This window comes from Vanacampus margaritifer, chromosome 4 (assembly GCF_051991255.1).
Source record: "Vanacampus margaritifer isolate UIUO_Vmar chromosome 4, RoL_Vmar_1.0, whole genome shotgun sequence".
Lineage (NCBI taxonomy): Eukaryota > Metazoa > Chordata > Actinopteri > Syngnathiformes > Syngnathidae > Vanacampus > Vanacampus margaritifer.
Window position 1 is genome coordinate 4,574,168 of NC_135435.1, and position 24,043 is coordinate 4,598,210.

The following is a 24,043-nucleotide window of genomic DNA, read 5'->3' on the forward strand; positions in this document are numbered from 1 at the left end:
AAGTGTTACAAAATAATTTATTTCAGATAAACTTCTCCATTCCGCGTTGATGGCTGCTTCCGACTACTATCCGTTTTGCTGCTTTATCCCCAGTTGTAGAAGTAAATCTTCTGCCAGGTGGGCAGGTAATCCATGAGAGGCCCTAAACAAACAACCAATTTGTTAGAGAAAGGAATAATACGACTAAAATAAAACGAACACTTTAAAACCGAAATTTTTACTATTATCATTGAAATGAGTTACGTCGTACGTGACATACGTTGTTTTGACTTTACGGCGCCCGTGCCTCGTCCGTAGCACCTTCTTTTTCGTTAATTTCCCACAGTTATCACACCATTTTAAAGTTCTGTTGTTGTTACTACCAGCAATGGACGTCTATCAAACAGGTCGGCTCGCCATCAGGCGCGTCATATTTCCGTGTTTATGTTTGAATGGGGTATATGCCAGGGTGGAAGCAGGACTTTCTACTTCTTGATTTTCACACATCAGCTTTGTGTCTGTTTTCCTGTTTGTTCTTGCGCTTCCGCCTTTGGGCCCCTCGGTTGCGCGTTCCCGTCGACGGGTGCGAGTGTGTAGTGTGTCTGTCTCAGTTGTCTGAAGCATTTCAGAGAGTTGATGGTCGGGAGCGCGCGGTTGGGGTGCGAGTGTTGGAACGCGGCCATCAGTGGCCGGAAACAACGCTGATGTGTGAAACCCAGAAGTCCGTGGAATCTACACCATTAGCTCCGTTCTGCCGTCCGTCAGTAATGAATGTCCGTGCGGAAATACGAAATAATGGTTCCGGCCCTTCCAGGTCGCGCAAATCAGTTGTTTTTTTAAATTATTGTACAAAGTATTTTGAAGTATATATCGACTTTTAACGGTGAAATCCGACTTAAGTCGAAATTCGGGTTACATCGTCAGCGTAGGACATAACTAGAGTATTCTCTGTATTACCATTGAAACCGAGTTATGGTACTAGAGCTCACTAGTTCTGAAATCAGAATTCAAAGGTATCTTGTAAAATATTTGATTGCAGTGCAAGAGTATTAAAACCAATGCTTTGTTGTGTATCTAATGTAATTTTGAGACAGCCTTGAGAGGGTTTATTTGGTTATGTTATGTCATCTGGGTAATGTTATGGTATGCTATGATGTATTGAAGACATTTAATATTTTCAATTTGATGTTTTACTGTTTATTAATTTACTTATAGGCATATCAATGTGATATAATCATGAGTGTTTAAAATAATACAGTGGAGTAATGATTTTGTGAACTTTATTTTATCCTCTCACCCTCAAAGCTATTGAAGATAGGAATGTGCATGATGTTATTTAGAGCCTTTTGGCATTGGAGTCTAAAAGTCTGGGGTTAGATCCTAATTGCATTTTTCCCCCAGTCAAGAAGGGGAACTGAATGTAAATGTCTGTTTACTAATAAGATTACACCTTTGGCCAACCTGGAATCAACATGTCTGTATGTAAACTTCTGCTTACTAATAACATCACGTCTGCTTGCTAATAACATCAACATTTGGTCACTAGGAGATGACATGTCTGCCCTTTGTTCAATCAAGAGCCGGGGGGAGGAACCTTTTATCTTTTTTGTATAAATGAGTCGATGTTCTGTAAATTGACACACACTTGGGATCATATCGTTGCATTCTGATGTGATGTCCTGACTGTGTCTTTAGAGGCCTCTAAATAAATTCTTGCAAGAAAACTTCTTCATCAGATCCTGAATACAATTATTTTGGACACGCAAAGATTACACTTAAAATAGTAATCAAAATATTCCTTCAAAATGGTGACGCCGACGTGGACTTATTGAGACGTTTTTCAACAGCTGTGATTGATCCTGAACACCGGATTTCTAAAGCGCAAAAATATTAACAAGGTGAGTGGACATTTTATCCACGTAGAGAAATTCTGGTTGTTTAGGATCAATACGGTTGCATTTCGTCTGTGCTAAGTTGTATTTGGGATCTGTGAACAAGTTAGGGGGGTTGTAGTAATATTTCTTACGGTGGGACGGAAATTCCTCGATTTTGAAAATTACTACGACATTGAACCATGCATGGGAGTTTTTTCCGCGGTGGAATAGGTTGTGTTTTTATTTTTTCGTATGAATAAGCCGTCAGTATATAAGATACTGGGAGTGCGGAGTGGATTAGCCGCCTGTGTGGTAACAAGGTGTGTGCTGTGTGGAATTTCTAAACCGAGGGACATAATTCCTCGGTGTGTGTATGTTGTGTTAAATAAGAAGCCGGGAAAATATTAAGACGCGCATAGAAATGCCCCGTGTTTACGGAAGTGACGTCAAGTCGAAGCGCTTCGCCGTTTAAAACGGCATGTGACATTGAGTACCACGGAGGAATAGGCTGATTCTGTTGTTGTGGTGTTATAAGCAGCTAGTGGTGATCGCACTATGTGTTGCGGATGTGTGTTGTGAAATAAGCAGCTCGCGTTGATCACGCGTAGTGTTTGCTGAGCTAAACGCCCGTATGTCGCGTAGTTCGCTACGGTGCGTGGATTGAGATATAAGGAAGCCTGCCGTTTTTTCGGTTCAGAGCTGTGTGATATAGCCGCCCGTGAAGATCCGGATATATTTGTTGAAGTCGCGCAAAAGGTATTTAATATCTGTTTCATTTTCGTCTTGTTTGTGTTTGTCTGAAAAAAAAAAAAAAAAAGAAATTTTTTTTTTGGGGGGATTAATGAGAATACTTTTGATCTGTTATATCGTAGTATAATAAGTGAGACGTCACTGACTTTATAAATATTAAAAACGACTAATTACTACATATTATGGACGGAAAAAATTGACCGTAACTAAGGAGGTTTGCATAGACTTCCGGTCGAGAGTCAGAATTGGTCGCTAAGCGAACAGTGAGTTCATGATGCTGGACGCATTTCCACCACAGCGTCAACGTAAGTATGAAACTCTTTTAAATGTATGAATGCGCACTAATTGTGATAGTGGTTGGTTCTCACCGTTGTAAAATGTGGTGTGTTTGTGGAATTTGATTGTGTAAACAGCGCCAGACGCTGATTACCTCCGTGAAAAACACTTCTATAAGTTTCTTCGAATGGAAGAAAAGTTAGACGGTGTGGGGTCGTGAGCCAAATGTTGGTTTGTGCTAGAATGTTAGCGTTGGATAGCTCTGTGAAAGTTGCGCAGATGACGATGTTAAGTGATTTTGAGAATGAGGAAACTGATGCTAAGCTAGCGGCTCTGCCAGCGTACGAGTTTTGCGCAGGAGATGAGTTTTTGGTAAGATGCTACTGTGCGAATCTGTTTTTAAGGCTAAGGATGAGTTAGCTGCGGGCAGCCGCATCTGTTAAGAAATTGGAACATAAATTGGATGAAGTGTTGACTGTGAAAGATGACCCGGGGGGAAATTTTGAACCAAGCGAGAGCTCTTGGCTTAGAAATGAATTGTTGAGTGAACGCTGAATTTGACTTTTTTTTTTGTGGTAGTATTATTGTGTCAGTACACAATGGGGTAGATGCCACGGACTTCCGACTTCCGGGTTTCACACATCAGCGCCGTTTCTGGCCACTGCTAGCCGCGTTCCAACATTCACACCCCGACCCCTGCGCCCCCCAACCACGCATGCACATCTCAGCTCTCTGAAATGCTTTGGACAACTGAGACAGACACACTCGCTCCCTCGACGGGAACGCACAATCGAGGGGCACAAAGGCGGATGCGCAAGTAACGGGACGCGGCCCCACACGTCGCAAACTTGAACCAGAAACAAAGCTCATGTGTGAAAATGCGGAAGTCCCGCCTCCTCCGTGGCATATACCCCATTTAAGTGATGGTTTACAGTACAAAACCATCCATTATTATGTTAGAACAAATTTTGAACATCTGAGTCAGGAGTACTTACGTGCTATGAAGCCTATTCCTGGAACATGCTTGGCCAGAAGTTGCAATAGGAAGAGAATCTTTTCCCTGTAAACAAAGACATTTGACAACAATGTATTTTATTTGAAACCATTGTGACGTCAATATCATTGAGAACAGTCATGCAAGACAAATTTGTGTGATTGATAGAAGTATAAATTCAGAAGCTGATACATCAAAATCTCAACATACAATTGAAATAGATTAGCAATGGGACATGTTTCAATCCGATTTCAAAATTTGCCCACAATGACATCACAATTTTCCCGTTCTCTGATTACCGGTAGTTTTTCAGAGCAAAACAAGCTGAACTTGCAAAAATGTCTGTTTCTATCTGCACACACATCAATACATTTGCGTATTTGTCTTTGTATTTATGGTTTCTGTAATTGCACTGTGGTGATATGAAGGTACCAAATGCACTTTCATGAGCACAAAAATCCGACTATCACAAGCAAAATCAGTTCAAATGAACACTGGTATAGATTTGGTAAAATTTCACTTACTCTAGGTTAATGCAAATGAAACAATGTTTTTCACACATAAGAACCATAATCAGAATGAAGTGTGATTTTTGTCTGTGGCACACTTAATAACTCCACAAACACTTCGCAAATGAAAAAGAAATACCTCGTATTGTTTTAAAACTCATTTTTGTACCTCCAACTTTCAGTCATTTCACATTCTGAGTACAACATAGCAAAATGTCTTTGCATTCATTCAATGTGTGCCTGGTGGCCTTTAAACGTACTCACTGTGAATATCTGTCATAAAACGGGGAGCGGACAAGGTAGTAGAGCAACAGAAAGGTTCTCCTCCTCATTTCTTCCTGCTCCCATCTGTTGTCAAATATTCGCTGATGGAGCACTGCAAAGCTAGACAGAGAAATGGACAAAAAAAAGGAGGCAATACAAATGATTTGTACTGTTCAGAACAATCACAGCTCTAATTATCATTTGTCCAGATACGAAAAGAGCAAAATGACAAACCTGGACAGCTCCAGACCTGCAGAGACGAGCCACGGCTTCCACGACTGTTTTCCGCACAGTCCCAGGCTGAGTACTGTGGTCAAAAAGGACGCAACGTTAAGGATAACTATCTAATTACAGCTTATGTTTTTTTTTTATGTGACCAACATAAGATTTTACAGCACCTGTCAAGATGTGAGGCTGCCACCATTGACATAATTTACTGCTCTCAGCCAAACCTTTCCTTAATTTCAAACACACACACATGTGATCTTAGTTTGTTGCCACCTAGTGGTCAACTAAATTAATTCAGGAACCCTCAAACATGCTGGTGGGAAATCCATCCATGTGTTTTCTATTGCTCTTCTCTTCTTCAGAGGAAAGGGTGAACTGAAGTTTATCTTTGGGCGAGTGGCGGTGTTTACCCTGGATTGGTCACCAGCCAATCGCAGGGCACATACAGACAAACAGCCATTCATACTCACAGACAATTTAGACCTTGGCTATCAAACTCAAGGCCCATGGACCAGATGTGCTATATAGTTGTGTTGCACACCAACTTCCAAAGGCCAGTGGTGGTACAAATATAAAAGGATACGATGTACAAGAGGTCGGCTGATGTAGACAGTCTCTGCGATGGTCTCGTGTAACCTCAAAGGTGTGGGTTTGCTGTGGAGTTTCTCTTCTCTCAAGTTCCAACTCCTCTTCTTCTCACTGGATGTTCCCCAGTGCCGGGGCTGCACGGAGGGAGCTGCCACATCACAGGCAAGTAGAAAATTAGCCTCAGACAGATTTCAACTGACAAGAACTGTTTTTGTTGACTCTCATCTAAAGACTTTACCAAAATGTTTGACGAACATTTGATGTATGATGCGGAACAGTTCTACACCTTCGTAAACAACAACCACAATACTAAGTATTATTACCTCTCTAAAGGAAGAATATTTGATACAGTTCATGTAATGGATGAAATTATATTGTGCAGGTGGTCATAATGTTGCGGCTGGTTAGTGCATGCACGTATGTATATACCTATAAGTAGGGGTGCATAAGTGGTGCGCAGGTGCGTATGATAGGTGAAGTATCAAATGTCCACCAGATTCCAATGTGCCACAGCACATTTGTGTACCGAGGATTGCAGTGGTGGGATAGAGGGGTACAAAGTGGAAGTGAAAGAAGAGGTGTGCTTCTTTCATTTCCAACCGCACTGTTCCAAAACTTATCACAACAATACTGTTTCCCTCTCATCCCACATCTGGGAAGGTGTGGAATGGCTGCAACCGCACAACAGCCCTTTCTAAAATGTGCTAGCTTGTGTGTGGCTGTGAAATTACTAACACCTCGTCTAACCCACCTCTGCACAGATTTAGACAGTGCTCCATGCCAGACTTGCATTGGTCATGAAAATAGAGCCAAAGAGGACAAAATCTCTTGCTATGGAAAAAATAATCTCACAATTTTCCATTCAGCATGGAAAGAGGAGACTCGCGTGAATGTTAATCATGCAAATGGTGAGGATCGGTAATATTAACAAAGGTAAAAAAAATAATATTGAGTAGCGTTTTCCCTTTGCAGACAGAACTGTTAGTCCCCCACTGCCAGTGAGGTCATCGGGCTTGGAAAATAATGAGCACCATGCAACGTCTGGTGCTCTTTAACAGTTTTTCTCCATAGGTTTGGCACATTTCTTGAAACTGAAATTACATTTTCAAAATACCATGGACAAGTGTAAATATTACGCTTAAACTGAGTCACTATCTAAGTAGAGTCAAATTTACTCCACAGAATTTACCGTGTAGTGAAAGTGTTACAGTAGTTAGTTCTTTATTTACGCTGTGCGCTAGATATAATTTTAGTTATTAGTTTTGCTTTTCATAAATACTGAATTCGGCTTGCACTTTCTTTTGTTGCACTCTAATGTGTAAGTAACTTTGTGTGAATAAAAAGTGTTGCAATTTTCTTGACTGTGAGTGGAGTATGTCAAGCCCCAAACTTTAAAAACTACTCTTATAAAATCCTTGTTTCCCCTCTGTTTTATATATATTTGTATTTTGTAAGCGGCACCTCTGCTGTTGTGATAAAACATCAAATGATTTTGACTTGCAGTGCTCACACAATGCCAAAGGGCCGATGCATTTTGGGGGCACTGACTACTTGTATGACATAGAAATTTGATTGTGACATATGGGTAAGATGTTTTGGGAGAGATAGGAGCTTTTGCAGATGATCCAAGTTGTTGTGCAAAATCATCAAAGTTATTTTTGGCAAAAGCACTACGTGAATGCAGATGAGCCAAAGCAATTGAGAAGAACCTTTGCAGTTGTGACAGTACCGAATCTTTGGGAAAGGAACTTGGAGTGAAGCTTGTGTGACCAGTTATGGCATAGATATGTGCGTTTGCTAATGAACTGATATGTTGTGTACAAATGTAAGTCTCTTTGGCCAAATGTGCTTGCAGTTTGGAAAATGTAATTTCAGTTTCAAGAAATGTGCCAAACCTATGAAGAAAAACTGTATAAGCCACATCAAAATTGTTATGCGCACCCCTGTCAATAAGAGCTATTATACTTACTAAAAGTTACTCTAGTTTTTACTCAGAAATCATGAGGGTCCTAATTCTTGGTCAACGATTTTTTTGGGGTGGAAAATTCTTTATATCACAATATGACACGCAAATAATATGATCCAACATGCATTTCAAGTATCAACAATTACCACTGCCTAGTGATCTGATGACACGGCCCGATCTCTGGCCCACAAAGCAGGCATCTTGCTGATCAACAATACCGTCATCTGTGCAGGAAACACAACAGGAAATGATGAACACAAGGAACTGTGTGAAAAAAAGAATTTTAGTACAAACCAGAGTCACCAGAAAGACAGCAGCGTTAACATTACTGACCTTTGGCACTTATATTTGCACCTCTGTCAAGAGGGATGATTGGTGGTGAAGTCTGGATGCCTGATTTGTACCACAAAAAAAGCACGAGGCGAAAAACTGCCCTTTGGGATCAATGGGAGAGGAAAATTAAGTCAGATGAGAAGAAGATAGTGAACTTGGGAATCCACTGCATTGCATGGCCAGTAGTGCTTATTCAATAAAACACAAGTAAAATAGTCCACCTAAAAACAATACTGTCGTTGGAACTGACCATGCACAGCATCTAGCAATTTTCTATACTGCTTCTGCACATTATGGCCATTCTGGCCTAGCCAGCTGACTCATGACAAGAGGCGGGTCACAAACTGGATTGGTTGCCAATCAATTGGAGGTCACATGGAGTATCACACAAAAGTGAGTACTGTACAAACTAGAAATGACACTTTGCTTCCAATTTAAAGAAGACATTAGTGTTTTCATTGTGTATGGCGGCACCATATGGACAAATGCGGTAGTGTTTTTCCTGTAGGAAGACCACATTTGGCATGAGGGCCACCGCATAGCATCTTTGGGCTCACCCCAGCGAGTGACAGCTGGGCCAATGTCGATCCTTAACTGTCCTTTTATCTGGGTAGCCTCCCTTTTTCTCTTTTCTTTTTTTTTGTTTCGTCAGACAAAACTTTTCAATTGTTTTATAGCTTCTGCCATGACAGCCACAATCGCTTGAAGACATTCGAATTTACTTCCATATTTGTAACGAATGGGGAAAGGGGGAAGTGACGTATGCCGTAAAACATTCCACGTTTGTAGTTCTTTGTGTGGCAGGTTCCTGCCAACCTCCTCAAAGTTGCTTAGTGCCAGTAAAAGCGATACCATGACAAAGGTACCATTCAAGTAGCTCTAGGTCAATGTTTCATCAGAAGAGTTCTGAAAATATTTTTGGAAGGTTGAAAATGTTGCTTTAATGCCTAAACTGCTGGCAACAAAAGTGAATACGCCCCAACGTAGAAATGTTCAAATTACACCAAACTAACCATTTTTCTCCATATGTTGTGACCCAATACTGTTGTTAACAAGGTTTCAAGTGTGAATGGAAAAACTGAAATGGATTAAAATAAAGCTGAAAGTCCTCATTGTTACATTTATTGTGGCGGTTGGACAAAATTGTAGATGACCCAAAATTCAAATCCTATCAAATAACACTTACTTAAAAATTTGAATGAGTGCAATGACCAGCCAGCCGCCAACTTCACCGCACACCTTTTGGCTGCCCATCTCCAGGAACACCTCCACATACTCCAACACAGACAGCCAGGTCAGGATTCTTTGCTGTGAAATGGACTGGACAACACAAAATTATTTTCAATATTACTGTGTGTGTGTGTGTGTGTGTGTGTGTGTGTGTGTGTATGTATATATCTATCTATATATATATATATATATATATATATATATATATATATATAGATAGATAGATAGATAGATAGATAGATAGATAGATAGATAGATAGATAGAGGGAGAGGGAGAGAGAGAGCGTACAAGAGGCATCACTCTGGACAAAAATATTTCTCAGCTCTTATTTGCATTTGAACAAAAAGTGTCACGACCAAAATTATTCATGCCCTTTGCAAACTGTTGAAGTCTATGGGAAAATGCTAAGTTTTAAAAAATTGTAAATAGTCCAAACTCTTCTGAAGCATTCTAATTATCCTGATTGATTAGGGAAAGTGGTTTAAGTCAACTCAAAGTCAACAGGTGAAAAACAGCAGTTCTCTGCAGCAGGTTCGACTGTGCACAGTCATGGTCCAGGCCACAGGAGCACACTTTGGGTCTGCATTTGCTGTGGCTTCTCTCACAAGTGTGGAAAGAGCGATAAGGCCATGTCCAAATGTTTTCAAGTTCCAGAACTTTCAGTGGCTACCGTGCTAAGTATTATTTAAAAACTGCAAGACATTCTGCACTGTGGAAAATTTCAAAAGACATGCCCGTAAGCCAAAAGTAACACCTGTGCTGGCCACGAGGATAGGGAGAGAAGTGAAAAAGAATTCAAGGATTGCCACCCAGGCCATATTGGTGAATGTGGCCTCTGCTGATGGCAATGTCTCGAGGCAGACCGTCCAACAGACACTGCACACTGCTGGGTTTCACCGTCATAGACCAGGGAAGACACAACTTTTCCAGAAAAAACAAAAACAAAAAACACTCACTTGGCCTTTGCAAATGGTCATCTGGACAAAGTTGAATATTTCTGGTCTTATATCTTATGATCAGATGAAACAAATTTATTTTTTGGCCACAATGATGTATCCTTTATTTGGCGATGAAAAGGGGTAAGCCATAAATCCGAAGAACACCAGCCCCATTCCCCAATGTCAAACATGGTTGTGGGTGTTTTTCAACCCCTGGACCAGGGTACCTCATCACAGTAAACAAACAGCATCATGAAAAAAAGAGAGCTAAGATAATTTCTAGACTATAAGCCGCTACTTTTTTCACTTGCATTCGACCCTGCGGCTAATACAAAGGTGCGGTTTATCCATCAGATCACAAGGAGGCGCACTATAAAGGAAGCGCAAGAGCGTCAGGCAGAGCAAAACAAACCAAGTGAGCCCAAATACAGTAGGAGGGACAGAACGAGAGTAAGGCAATTTGTGCCCTCATTATGGAAAAGAAAGTAGCGGGAACCCGGTGTGGTAACATTAAAACACCTGCGGCTTACATTCAGGTGTGACTTATATGTGTAACAAACTCGAGTATTCCCCAAATATAGCTACTGCGCCTTATAGTCAGGTGCGCCTTATAGTCCATAAATTACTGTACTCAAGATTTCCCAAAACAACATTGGTCAGTCTGTGGTGAAATTTGGTATTGGGCACCAGTGGACAGTTTAGCATGACAAAAATCCCAAAACACACAGCAAACGTGGTTAAGAAATGGTTCGCAGATGAAAAAATAATGTTTTGCAGTGGCACAGATTGAGAATCTATGGAGGGAACTAAAACTCAGGGTGATGACAAAAGAAAACCCTTCAACTTTAAAGAGATGGAGCTAATCGCTAAAGATAAATGGGCAAAAATATCAGATGAGACATGCAAAAAGCTGATCAGAAACTATAGGATGTGTTTAATTTGCTGCTATAGCCAATAAAGTTTTTTTCTATTGATTTTTGAGAAGGGTATGAATAATCTTGAACGTGCCACTTATTGTTCAAATGTATATACTGTAAAAGCTGCAAAATATGTATTTCCCACAGTGATGCCTCCTATTATCTTGTGGGAGACACAATCCAGGAAAAAAATGCTGGTTGAATAAAAGTAACTTTAAATCAAAATTTGCCGTGGGTATGAAAAATTTCGGGCTTAACTTTATATTACAACGCAAACTTCATCCTTTTTATATCCAGGCTGGTACCACTTGACTTGAGCAAGGACTAGGGGTGTGAATTGCTTAGTACCTGTTGATTCGATCTGTATCACGATTCATAGGTCACGATTCAAATTGACACCGATTAATCCTGATACTAATCTATAAATTGATTATTGTGATTTTTTTTATTCAACATTTTAAAATCCTTATCAGTAAACTTGTACATGTACACTGTAAGATTTGTATGAAAATGTACGTTAGGCTTATAACTGTGAGCCAATGTTTTTAACAAATAATCTGGTGCAATCTGTTTCATGTTTGAACAGCATTGAAATAAAATATTACGGCTTAATGTTCCATTAATATAACATTCTTCCAAGCTTTACATGTGAACCCTAACCCTAAGTAAGACATTTGGTGGAATATTTCCATTAAGAAAATGAATGCTTAAACATGGATTCAAATTGATTCGAGAATTGCGCGCTGTAATATCGCGATATATTGGCGAATCGTTTTTTTTTTTTTTAAACACCCCTTGCAAGGACAATAAAAAGTACAATACAATGATTATGTGATCCTATTTTCTGTACTGAGACACTCTCGGTTCAAGCTTTTTGCAACAGTTTTTGTATCTTAAGACAATCTCTTCAAATACATTCTGCTTTTGAGTAGGTTATCTATCTGTTGCGCTTGAACAATGAGTGTCTTAACAGTGCTTACCACAGTCAGGGCACACTTTAGCCCTTTGCGCAGAATGCTGTCATTGAACAGCACCAGGAGATTGGAAGCAGAATAGACTGAAAACACACACACACACACACAAAGTGAATCCCATAAACAAACACTTGTCGATCCTAGCCTACTGTATTGTGCTGTCTTCTGTTCTAGAGTTCTGTTATTTTTCTGCACTTCGATCAAATACTTTATCTCTGCCATGATGCTGTGACACAAAACAGCATTGAATAAACTAATTAAAGGCGACTTTTTACAGCTTCAACTGTATGAAAATGCGTTTACATCACACAACATGTAAAAACTAACAATTAAGGCAATGACAGGTTGGACCACTTGCCATCCATTGCATCATTCTCCCCATCACTCCTTTCTGTTTCATTCTGACTAGGTTTTATTTTCATGTTTTGTCATATCGGTTGAAGACAGGAAACTGTTGAGTTTCCTTCTTATAAAGTACTTATTTTTTTGGTATCTCTATTGAACAGTTACAGGAATAACCATTTTGCTATTTCTGTACACAAAATGAAGATAATTTTAATTACAAAAGAATTACATTTTGCGTGTATTAAATTTTTTTTTAAGGATGACCTGCAATTAATTATATAAAATGAAAATCTCTAAGCATAAGCTAAATGGTTGCACTTGCAATATGGGAATGTGTGATTCAACATTTATGGTCTCTAACAGTTTGTATGGACTCCTTTGCCATGTGTTCTGTTCTAGATTTCTGTTCTTTTTCTGCACTTCGTTCAAATACTTTATCTCTGCCATGATGCTGTGACACAAAACAGCATTGAATAAACTAATTAAAGGCGACTTTTTACAGCTTCAACTTTATGAAAATGGGTTTACATCACACAACATGAAAAAATTAACAATTAAGGCAAGGACAGGGTAGGACCTCTTGCCATCCATTGCATCATTCTCCCCATCACTCCTTTCTGTTTCATTCTGACTAGGTTTCATTTTCATGTTTTGTTATATCGGTTGAAGACAGGAAACTGTTGAGTTTCCTTCTTATAAAGTACTTATTTTTTGGTATCTCTATTGAACAGTTACAGGGACAACCATTTTGCTATTTCTGTACACAAAATGAAGATAACTTTAATTACAAAAGTATTACATTTTGCATGTATTAAAAAAAAAAGTAAGAATGACCTGCAATTAATTATATAATATGAAATTCTCTAAGCATAAGCTAAAAGGTTGCACTTGCAATATGGGAATGTGTGATTCAACATTTATGGTCTCTAACAGTTTGTACGGACTCCTGTGCCAACCTTTCTGGCATAAAGCAGACAATAGGCAATTTGGTGCAGCACCTAATTAAAGAATTCTGTTTGTGTTACATCTACTTGTCAATTTAAAAAAGGCAATAAAATAAAGATCAACACCTGATGCTTGGATGTTTTGTAGTAGTTCATGTTACTGACGCAATTTCCATTCATTTCAAAGCGCTACAGTTTCCTCCCTCACCCCCACCCAAAATTGCACGTTTTTTTTTACATTTTCAATATTCACTGCCTGAAAGTGTTTTTTGTTTTGTTTTTTAATAAATACCCTTTCCATTAAATGTTGTCATTCTCATTTCTTTGCGTTTCTTTTTGACATGGTTTCATTTTCTTTCGTTCTCATTCAAGATGGTAATTCTATTTAACGGTCAGTGATGTTGGTGTGTTCCAGTAACTCTTTCCACTCAATAACTTTACGAGTTTTTTAAATGGCCACCTACTTGCACAAAAAAAAAAAAAACAGAAATAAAATGTTATCTTATATTGAATCTATTTATTTATTTTTTTACAAATATTAGTTTCATGTAGATACTGAACTGCAAATACATGTACTGCTTAATGCTTATATAAGCAATGGCATATTGTTGGACTGGAATAAAATGACAGGGACTGGCATAATGACTTGATAAAATTGACTATTAAGGATGATATTGATTGAAAATCAACATCATGAGTGTTTTGTATCCAGGGATATTTCTTTATTTTTGCTTTTGTGTTTTATATTGTTATTTGCCTGATTTTGCTGTTACTGTATTTGCAATCTAAATTATTTGTTATAAAATGAACAGGGTTTCAGGGTGTATTTAAGTAGTACATTACTAACAAGGAATAGACTACTCTATGTAGTCTGGACCAGTTAGTCAATTCTCAGGGTACATTATATAACGACAGACAGCTTTTTACACTCACATTCACACCATCGCTGAGTGGTAACACTCATTCTGCCTGCGCAGAAGTAAATCTGTGACTTGTAAGTGTCTATATTAAAACAAACATTTGTTTATTAGACAAAACTTTTTAGCAATTTGTAGATTTCATATTTGCGTTTTTGATTAAGTATATTTGGTTAGACCTCTAGTTCCCATGATCCCCTTAAAATAATAAACTAGTAACTTTATCATTAATCAATTTATTGGGCATAACGAATGACAATCAAATATCAATATTTAAATAAGGTATACACTCAACAAAGTGGGAGGACGCTTAATATAAAGATGTATCTTTATGTTTAATGTTGTAGGCTATTGTGTATAGACTTGTTTAAGTTTTTATTCTTACCAAGTTCAGACAGTTCATGCGAATCTGCAAATCTTCCTGTCAAAAACAAACAAAAAAGAATCAGCGCTTGATGGTGATGAGGATTTCCTCAAGTGAACTCTGCTTTTTTGTTTATGTGTTAAACATTATTATTCGTCGGGGAAGTCACTCACCTGCTATTAGGTAGGAGATAGTCCGAACCGTACTCTCCACCTGCGCCGTTGCAGCTGGGTTTCTTTTTACATACTCTGTGTAACGCTCATAAACCCGAATCGCTTTATCAATGTGCTCTTTAAAGCGAGACATTTTCACAATAAGTCAAAATCTACACTCTACATTTAAATGTTGTTCTAAACATCGTTGGTTTAAAAAAATAAATACCGCAGCTACTATAAGACAGGTAAACAAACTGCATTTCCGCCTGTATGACACAGTTCCGGAGAAGTGGTGCCACCCCTATTTTAGTCCCCGCTGCTCGAAGCATCTAAGTTCCGACCATGAGTATATAGTCCACTGTCGTCTTCCTGACACGTTATTGTTGCATCAGCATCCAGCAGCGTCTTGCCGTAGAAATGCCGGCCACAGAGGAGCAAGGTACTTTTGCTACTTTACCTGATTGTAGCCTATATCGTTTTAACAGCCATTGCCACTACAACTACTACAACAGTACATAGCAGTACATAGCGTAGCTTTCTGACTGTAAAATGTGGGCATGCTTAGCTGCTTGACAATCGCGACACGCTAAACCCCATTTGATGTTTGAAATAGTGTGCATATTGTTTGTTTGTTTTAAATAATTATTTTTAAGTAATCCCGTTTTATGAGTGGGAAGAATTAAAAAGAACTGTTTTAAACTTTGGAACTCATTACTATTTGCTATAACAATCAATCAACCCGCTGTTTCAATTAATTCGAGCCTTTCCTATAATTATGCAAGACTGATCACGTACCCTTTAATAAATCCAACTGGAATTAGTTTGCAAATGTTAAAAAAATATTATTAAACTGTCACCTGTTTTCCAAAATGTTTTTTTGTGGTTATATGCTACTACTGTCAGTAAATGTCAGTGACTTTAAATAATCACTGGCAAGCTGTCTATGTTCCATGTTCGATTAAAATCTTCAAATTGAATACAATTGATTTATGGTGACTGGTGACGGTCACAGTTGCTCATGTATTTGAGCACAAATTGACTAAAATGCAACTGGATTTTCTTTATGAAGGCTGCATGGGGAGAAGCCCCTTTTTTTTGGTTGGTACCATCACTCCTTGGTTATTTAGGTTTCATTTTGACTCGGCAGTCGGCACTTGGCTTCATTTTCATTCTTGGTGCACCACAGGAAATCGTTCAGTTTCACTTTGAGTGTGCATGATAGACCAAAAGTTAACCATTCGTTTTTTTCAACGGTCCAAATAATTGCGCAGCTTTCTTTCATTTGTTTGTGTCTGTTGATTTCAATTAATGGTTTATTACACCTATGGTTTAATCTGTCATCATATAACCATATTATAACCTCATTTTTGGGGGGATGGTGAATGGCGTTTCTTGAAATGCATGACCTTGGTCTCTTAACAACAACATATATATATATATATATATATATCACAAAAACCTGGCATTTGAACCGGGGCTTGCAAAAGATTTATATCAACTATACAATTCACCTTGCATTAATTTACAGCCTTATCAGATTATTGTGATTGTTCATAATGTATTAGCTCTGAAAACATCTGTTTGTTGTTGTTGTTGTAAGGATTAAAGCTTCTCATTTCTGAGCCATGAAGTTGCATTACATTCTAATCTGTGGTACATGACTTTTCATTAAAGCAAGGAGAAAATTACACTTTGCAACAGTATTGCATGTCGTTATCTCAAAGTTTAAATGGAACTAGGGATGCACGATAATGCTATTTTCAACCAATAATGATAAACCAATCATTTGGTTGCGTGCATTATGATGTCACAAATATGTGACACTACCATAGGAGAGGGGAGGAGTTGAGGAGTTGGGCACAACTTTATCCACAACCACAACAGATGGACCAACGTGGCAAGTCTATTATTATCGGCAGATTTTTTTGTTATCTGGTTTATTTGTGTGACGTCAAATTGGTCGATAATTGCAGATAATTATTGTGCATCCCTAAATGGAACTACAGTAGATGGCAAACTGGAGTAAGAGTTGCTGCTTAAGTTTCATGGGCTTTCTGCTCATTTCCTTCATTTGCTCTGTCCTTTATTTTTCCTTCACTGGTCATCCTAATCTAATCGCAACTGCCCCAGGGAAGCCTATTGGGCTGTTACTGTTTGTTTCAGGCTGGTGCAGCCTAGTCTTATCTGCAACTATTTGCTTTCTTTCTATTTTGCAGCCTTTGAGTATGGCTTCTTGCTCCAAATAAAAGAGGATGCTGCACTGGCAGCAGCACTGAATGACTACCTAACCACTCGCAGCTACCTGGCTGGTTTTAGCCCTTCACAGGCTGACCAGAAAGCATTTAAGCTTCTCCACAGACCCCCAGACCCACAACATGTCCACGCTCTGCGTTGGTACAGACACATAACATCCCTGCAGCGGGACCTGAGCCCAGACAGCAGCAGTGAGTAGACAGTTGAAGATCTGAGCAGGCTAGACATGTCTGTGGAACCAGCTAAGATGTTGAGGTCCTCAGGCAGGGAAAGTGGTTAGTTACTCCCACAACAAACGCTTTCACTTTTATTGTTGCAAAATGTACAAACTTTCAATTGTCAGTTGTTAAAAAAATTAATAAATGCCGCTTGTAATATTAGCTGTGGTAAGATATTTAAAATTGTTGGTTTATTGCAAACTACTCTGTTTGAAAATATGGTTGAATATGAATATGGTTGTCGCCTGGAAAGACAGACCCAAGGCACATCTAAAAAGGTGTTCCAGTTCAGTCAGCCGTCACAAAAGAATTCAAAACAGTCAACAGCGTCACTATGCCTAATTGGCCCACTCCTTCAACAGAGACAGGCAAATGGCAAAGTCTGATTCAAGTTCTGACACAGGCCAATGCGATGGCAGGGCAGACTGCTTGAGTGGCCATCATCAGTCACTGACATGAGAGATTATGGAAAGTCATGGATGTTATGTATCGTGCTACAAATATGCATACACGTGGGCAGCCAATATGTAAAGTCACATTTGTGGAATTAAATCAGTGACCCCCCCCAAAAAAAAATCTTTCCTACTCTGTAATGCATGTACACTTGGTCACTGTGATCCAATAAAGTGATGGAACTTTTGTGGATTATTGTCTCATATCTAAAAAAAGACGAAAATCCTTTAGACTTCTTGTGTGTAGAAGGTGGACCGAGGGATGACATCGCTCAAGATTAGTGTTTGCATGGAATGTATTGACAGTTGCCAAATGAAGTAAATGTTGGTCAACTTGGCCCCGTGTGAAAAAAAATCTGTCAATCTGATTTCAGGGAAAGGAAAGAGGTTACAGCCTCAGTGGTCGCCGCCATCTGGAACAGATGTTCCCCAACTTCGACTCTACAATAGTCTCACCAGAGCAAAGGTATGGAAGATATTGGAGGGGAAATTATTTGAAAGAGAAGAAATGCCATCTTTAAACAGTTACTGTTAATATTAGTGGCATTTTCATAAAGGTCATTCATTGTCTGAAGTGCAAATGAACTGAATTTATCACAAATTTCATTTGTGTTTTGAGGATTTAGGTTGTTTGTATCTGACTGTTTATTTACGGTAGATATGTGAAGTCATACTTCTCCTGACTTGGTCAGACAATGCTGCTCTTAAGCAGCCATCAATTTGCACTGTGCTAAATCAGATTAAAAACGTCACATTTGCAGTTTAATCACTGTTGGTGTCAATGTGCACAGCCACACAAAATATTTTGATAGCATACTATTCAAGCTTCCTTTTCACTTCGTGCCAAGGTGTCCTATTTACCATATTCAGTAACTAACAAGAGAGCTGTTAAAAGCTGATGTAAAGCGTGCTATAATTCTTGATGTATTTCACAGGCATGTTACAAGGACACCTGGAAGTTATTTGAATGTAAATGCATGGTGTTTCACCTTCAAAAGCACATTTTTACTCATATACATTTATCTTTTTGTAAATGTATCTATTTATTTTATTATTCACGCATTACTGGTGTGTTTATGTTTAGTGTCAAGAATGTCAAAGTACACAATGTGCAAGCATGCCCCTAAAAAATAATAAGAGTCCAGTTAAGTTTACATTGTTTTCAACAGTAATCATCAACTATTAACATTCTTCCTGTGAAAATTTTAGGAGCTTTTTGTTCCTCAGAATGGAAACAAGGTCACATGGTACAGCTGTGGGCCAACAGTGTATGACGCCTCCCACATGGGACATGCCAGGTAAACGGGAGACGGTGAAAAGCATTCCACCTATCGAGATCACACAAAAGCACCTTGCTTTCCTTCATATCCGTCATTTCTGATTCCTGATGTCTTTCTAGGTCATACATCTCTTTTGATATTCTACGAAGAGTGCTGAAGGACTACTTCATGTATGATATTTATTACTGCATGAACATCACAGACATAGACGACAAAGTAAGTACATGCTAGCAAGTATGAAAAATATCAGTAATTGGGGGGGGGGGGGTGTCCACCCTTGAACATAGCGTAAAACTCAGATTTTAAAATCACATTGCTGAGGGTGAGAGGTGAAAGGATTATTTTCCCCATGAAATGCCCTGCCCCGAACTATTACGTAATGACGACTGTACCTACGCAGTATTAACTCTATACTGAAGGGAATTGTTCAAATATCAATGTGATTTGACTTAAAATAAAATATAACTCCATCATGGTTTCATTGACTTTGTTGTCAGAGTTCCGGCTTCAATTGGCTCCCATTGTTTTTCACTCCTGTTGCTGCCTATTCCCGTGATTAATAGTGAGATTTTCTCCCATCGGGAGTCCTGAAAAAAATGTCAGCCAAGGTGGCATAACTGTGGGCCTGGCAAGGCGCCACAAAATTTTTAAAGGGATACTTTACTCATTGAGCCATTTTCAGCAGAAAAAAGTTAATATTTTGTCCAGAATGAATTTGGTAACTTCATTATTTTTCATGTACAATTAATACCTTTTATATATTTTTTTTTCATTTGCTATTGACTAAAGATGACATCACCTGTGCTGAAGAAGTGGGTAATGACCAATTATGGCTCAGTGATTGGTTGTTACTTACTTCCCCATTACATGTGATGTCATCTTCAGTTGACAGCAAGTGGAAAAATTGGGTTTTAAAGTTATTAATTGTACAAGAAAAATAATAAAGTTATCAAATTCATTCTGGACAAAATATTAACTTTTTTTTCTGCTGAAAATGACTCAATGAGTTAAGTATCCCTTTAAAAATTGCTACACGACTTGCTAACTTTAGTACTGACATTAGTAATAGACCCTAGTTTAAAAACAAAACAAAAATGTAAGTCATCTCATGGTGTAATTGTTTCTGTTGCTCTTCTGACATAGCAGATATTCTTCTTGTTCATTACACATGGCACCCTCGCATCTGTTTTCAGGCTTTCTGTCCAATAAATTAATTTGTTCCTTTCTGTCTGTGTCAGATAATTAAAAGGGCACGTCAGAACTATCTAATGGACCAGTACAAGGAGAAGCAACCACAAGCTGCTCAAATACTGAAGGATGTGCTGACTGCCCGAGTGGTGAGAAGTTACGAAAATACGTTTTGGTGTCATTCTCAGCCCTTGAAGTTGGAGTGTGGAGATTTGACAACACTTGGTATTCTCAGCCCTTCCAGGCCCGTTTGGTCTCAACTACCGACAGAGATAAGAAACAAATGCTCGAAAAACTTGATGCCGCCATCACTGGTGCTCTGCACCCTCTGCAGGCAGTGTTGGAGAGGAAAGCTGCGGATGATGTGGTGCAACCTCTGGCCCAGGTAAGACTCGACCTTCTTTATAACCACAAATGTATTGCCCTCGAGGAAACAACTCTGCATTGCTTACTGTTTTGCATTTAGTGTTTGGAAAAACAATGGTGTGTTAATTTTTAGTATATAAGTACACTAATAAAGTGTATATTTCTCTAGGCACTACTGGCAAATTCCAAAGATATGCTGTCTGACTGGCTGGATGGTCAGTTTGGAAGTGAAGTCACAGACAACTCAATCTTCGCAATTCTGCCTAAATTTTGGGAGGGAGAGTACCATAAAGACATGGATGCCTTGAACGTACGTAGCAGGGCGCAGTTTTACATGAAACAGTGGGTCACAAACCACTGAGTAAGTGTCGATCCTGTTTTCTACCAAAGTAAAATGTAGTTAAGAGGAATTGTGTTGAATCAATACTCTGTATTAAAAACAGAATGCATATTGGAATGAAAATAGTTGAGTTGATATAAATTAGTTATACCAAAGTATGTCCGGTTTAAGATTATCAGTTGTTTTTTTTAGTATAGTCGACCTCCGCTATATGTGGGGGAAAGGTACCATGCTGGCCCACGAATACTTAAAATCCACATTTAATTAATGGCCATTGAATTGCACTTAGCTGTTGCAAATTGGTTTTGGTCGGCAGTTTTTATTTGATAGTTTTTCAAACCCTCAAAACGTCTTTAGAAAATGCTTTAAAATGTTTTAGAAAACATTCAATATGCATTTTCCATGAAAAACAGGGAAGGTGGGAGGAAAACCCCCCCAAAACTTTTTCTCAAATTGGAGGGTTAAAAAAACCTGAAATATGTGAATCCGCAGTTGCCGAACCGCGAGTAAGCCGGGGTCAACTGTACTGTGCAAACATTATCTTTCTGTTCTCCAGGTCCTTCCTCCCGATGTCCTTACTCGTGTCAGTGAATATGTTCCAGAAATTGTGGAGTTTGTAAAGAAGATTGTTACGAATGGCTACGGGTAAAGCAGAGTGTGCCGACGTTGATGGCTTATAATATAACACACCTTAATCACCTGAGTATAAATGCTAATAGATCAAATGTTTTTTCAGGTATGAATCAAATAGCTCTGTTTACTTTAACACTGCAAAGTTTGATGCCAATCCACAGCACTCGTATGCCAAACTTGTGCCAGAGGCAGTTGGAGATCAGAAGGCTTTACAAGAGGGAGAAGGTACATGATTACCCAAGTTCACATGACTTCATAAACTAGCTAGTTTATATTTTTTTGGGACACCATAGTCAAACCTAAAATGCCTATTCTCGAAGAGTAAAAGTGTACAGCATCACCTATAGACGTACAGTATAATTTTGATCTCTGTCATTTTTTTTTCTGTCTTGTAGGTGACCTGAGTGTTTCTGCTGACCAATTAAGTGAGAAAAAATCACCCAATGACTTTGCATTGTGGAAAGCATCCAAGCCCGGAGAGCCTTCGTGGGACTCTCCTTGGGGAAAGGTGAGAGTTGTTTTATTTCTGCTTCAAAATTATAAGACTTTTATATATTTAGTTTGAAAACTATAAAGACGTTGGAATGTTTTAAAAATATAAATTGTTTTAACAGGGAAGGCCTGGCTGGCATATTGAGTGCTCGGCCATGGCTGGCTCCATCTTGGGGGAGTCTATGGACATTCATGGTGGTGGATTTGATCTCAGATTCCCCCATCATGACAACGAGCTGGCTCAGTCAGAGGTACAAATGTGAAAACGTATTATCATTAATATTAAAGGTTAAATGAAACATGGGCAGCTGCTAATCAATTTTATGCTTTTGTTCTTCCGAGGCTTTCTTTGAGAATGATCACTGGGTCCGTTACTTCCTGCACACTGGTCACCTGACAATTGCAGGGTGCAAGATGTCGAAATCTCTGAAAAATTTTATTACCATTAAGGAAGCCTTGGCAAAAAATACAGGTATGTCTTTTAATTCTTATTTATTCTCATCATGAAATCAGCAATGAGAATTTCTGTTAGTGTTTTTTTACTGACTTGAAAAGCGTCAACCAAAAAAAACTGTTATGCTCAAACTCAACTAATTTGAGTAAAACCGAGATAACCGTTACAACAAATTTGATATTGTCATCCCCACAGCCTTGGTAGACATTTTTAAGCAATTTAGCTTCTCTTATGAGAAATGTTCACACATACTGTGACATGTTGAGATTACTAAAGAAAAAGAAAATGTTATACTCAACAGGAAAGGAGTCTGACTACTCTTTGTGGTTGTTTTTGCAGCCCGTCAGCTTCGACTAGCTTTCTTGATGCATTCGTGGAAAGATACTTTGGATTACTCCCCCAACACTATGGAGTTAGTTGTCCAGTACGAGAAGTTCCTGAATGTATGTGATCTAGGCCAAATGGATCTCTCACTCAAAAAAAAAATAAATCAATATTTAATCTTAAATAATACAAAAAATAATGTTTTGTAATGTCTTGCTTGCTTCTATTTTGTGCAACAGGAGTTCTTCTTAAATGTGAAGGACATTCTGCGTGCACCTACTGACATCACTGGGCAGTTTGAAAAGTGGGATGTAGCTGAGGCAGCACTTAACAAAAGGTAGGAGAGAAGAAAGGTAATATTGCATGTTGAAGCTGATATCCTCTTTGGTCAGTTTTCATAAGAAAGAGTTACTCATAAACTGACTATAATGTGGATCTTTATTGTTGTCTGCTCCAATCCGCCACAAATTTAGGAGGCTATTAAGTAAAATGAAGTAAAAAATAATAATTTAAAAAAACAGACTTCATTGAAACGTACGACCTTTTTGGTGTAGTGTTACTTTTTTTTGCTATGAAATTTCTGGCATGTGTATAAAGTTGTGTCCTAGTGGTCGCCGATTAACACATCACAGTTTTAAAGTCCGTGACTCAAACCTCAGTTGGGTTTTCTCCGTGTACTTCAGCGCAAATTTTTTGTCGTTATTACTCTTAGGTGGTTGGCAGGGGGTGTTTGATATGTTTACCTTGAGCCCCAAATAACTAGCTACGGCCCTGCGCTCAGAGGTGGCACATCCAGGTCCAGAAAGTAAAACCCTCCCACCGTTTGGCTTTAGCCCCAGGTGCTAGCTCCCATGGTGCTCGTTAATCTGCTAGGGAGCTAGCGAGCAAGCTAGCATTGATGGCTAAAGCGAAACTGTGACAGGGTTTTTACTTTTTGGACCTGGATTTGCCACCTCTGCCTGCGCTGAAACAGTGATGAAGAAGGCAGCTAATAGCCACAAGAACTGTGAATTAAACGGCACATTATTGACCATCTGCACTGAATACGTACGTCGCGGTAACATGCTTCATTTCAACACAAAGACATGTTTACACATGAGCGGGGGCTCTCCCCACTGATCGGTTAAAGACTTAGTTAATCCCCTAACATTTTTGACAATAATATGATCTATGCAGACCCACAAGTCTAAATACGGTATTTTGGTTAATATAGCGTTAGTGGAATATGAGTTAAGCAGCAAAATCCAGCCGTTATATCGATATCAGAAGGCGGCCATTTTGTCACTTGCTGTCGACTGAAAATGACATCATCAGGTCTGAGGTAACAACAAATCACAGCTCATCTTAAAAAAACTGGTGAACTGTGATTGGTCGTTGCAAATGGAATATTATTCAGAATGTCATGTTTAGACCAGTGAGGTCACATATAACATTATTGTCAAGAAATGTTTCTGGTTGACTTCCCCTTTAAGCCCTTGGTAGGGGCAGCCCCCCTGA

At 38.8% G+C, this 24,043-nt stretch overlaps 2 protein-coding genes across 3 annotated transcripts in view; one reads left to right on the plus strand and one right to left on the minus strand.

Annotated features, from left to right (window-relative positions):
- On the minus strand, positions 1-14,848 carry pex16 (peroxisomal biogenesis factor 16). Its single transcript, XM_077562745.1, has 11 exons — positions 14,565-14,848; positions 14,413-14,448; positions 11,828-11,904; positions 8,948-9,081; positions 7,762-7,862; positions 7,575-7,652; positions 5,458-5,610; positions 4,881-4,953; positions 4,647-4,766; positions 3,875-3,939; positions 1-142 (listed from the first exon to the last, which is right to left on the minus strand). The coding sequence occupies exons 1-11, from the start codon at positions 14,695-14,697 to the stop codon at positions 84-86; spliced, it is 1,029 nt and encodes a 342-aa protein (XP_077418871.1). The 5' UTR covers positions 14,698-14,848; the 3' UTR covers positions 1-83.
- The window catches only part of cars1 (cysteinyl-tRNA synthetase 1), a 14,776-nt gene continuing 5,579 nt past the window's right edge, over positions 14,847-24,043 (plus strand). Inside the window, exons 1-15 of one of the 2 annotated variants that reach the window (XM_077562741.1) lie at positions 14,883-14,985; positions 16,763-16,990; positions 17,844-17,935; positions 18,679-18,767; positions 18,869-18,965; positions 19,988-20,086; positions 20,173-20,322; positions 20,473-20,613; positions 21,200-21,288; positions 21,380-21,501; positions 21,672-21,784; positions 21,891-22,019; positions 22,111-22,240; positions 22,562-22,665; positions 22,786-22,883. In XM_077562741.1, the coding sequence (XP_077418867.1) occupies positions 14,964-14,985; positions 16,763-16,990; positions 17,844-17,935; positions 18,679-18,767; positions 18,869-18,965; positions 19,988-20,086; positions 20,173-20,322; positions 20,473-20,613; positions 21,200-21,288; positions 21,380-21,501; positions 21,672-21,784; positions 21,891-22,019; positions 22,111-22,240; positions 22,562-22,665; positions 22,786-22,883 (1,703 nt within the window). In that variant the 5' untranslated portion in view covers positions 14,883-14,963. Of the gene's footprint in view, positions 14,986-16,762; positions 16,991-17,843; positions 17,936-18,678; positions 18,768-18,868; positions 18,966-19,987; positions 20,087-20,172; positions 20,323-20,472; positions 20,614-21,199; positions 21,289-21,379; positions 21,502-21,671; positions 21,785-21,890; positions 22,020-22,110; positions 22,241-22,561; positions 22,666-22,785; positions 22,884-24,043 lie in introns of both variants that reach the window. The other variant, XM_077562742.1, reaches the window with a different exon arrangement.

Bases quoted from the DNA above. Each gene is read 5' to 3' on its own strand.
- pex16 (XM_077562745.1), bottom strand. From the start codon at position 14,697: ATGTCTCGCTTTAAAGAGCACATTGATAAAGCGATTCGGGTTTATGAG. The intron at 5,611-7,574 runs GTAATTGTTGAT...GTGATGTGGCAG, and splicing joins CATCAGATCACTAGGCAGTG to CTCCCTCCGTGCAGCCCCGG. The intron at 4,767-4,880 runs GTTTGTCATTTT...TTCTCTGTCTAG, and splicing joins GCAGGTCTGGAGCTGTCCAG to CTTTGCAGTGCTCCATCAGC.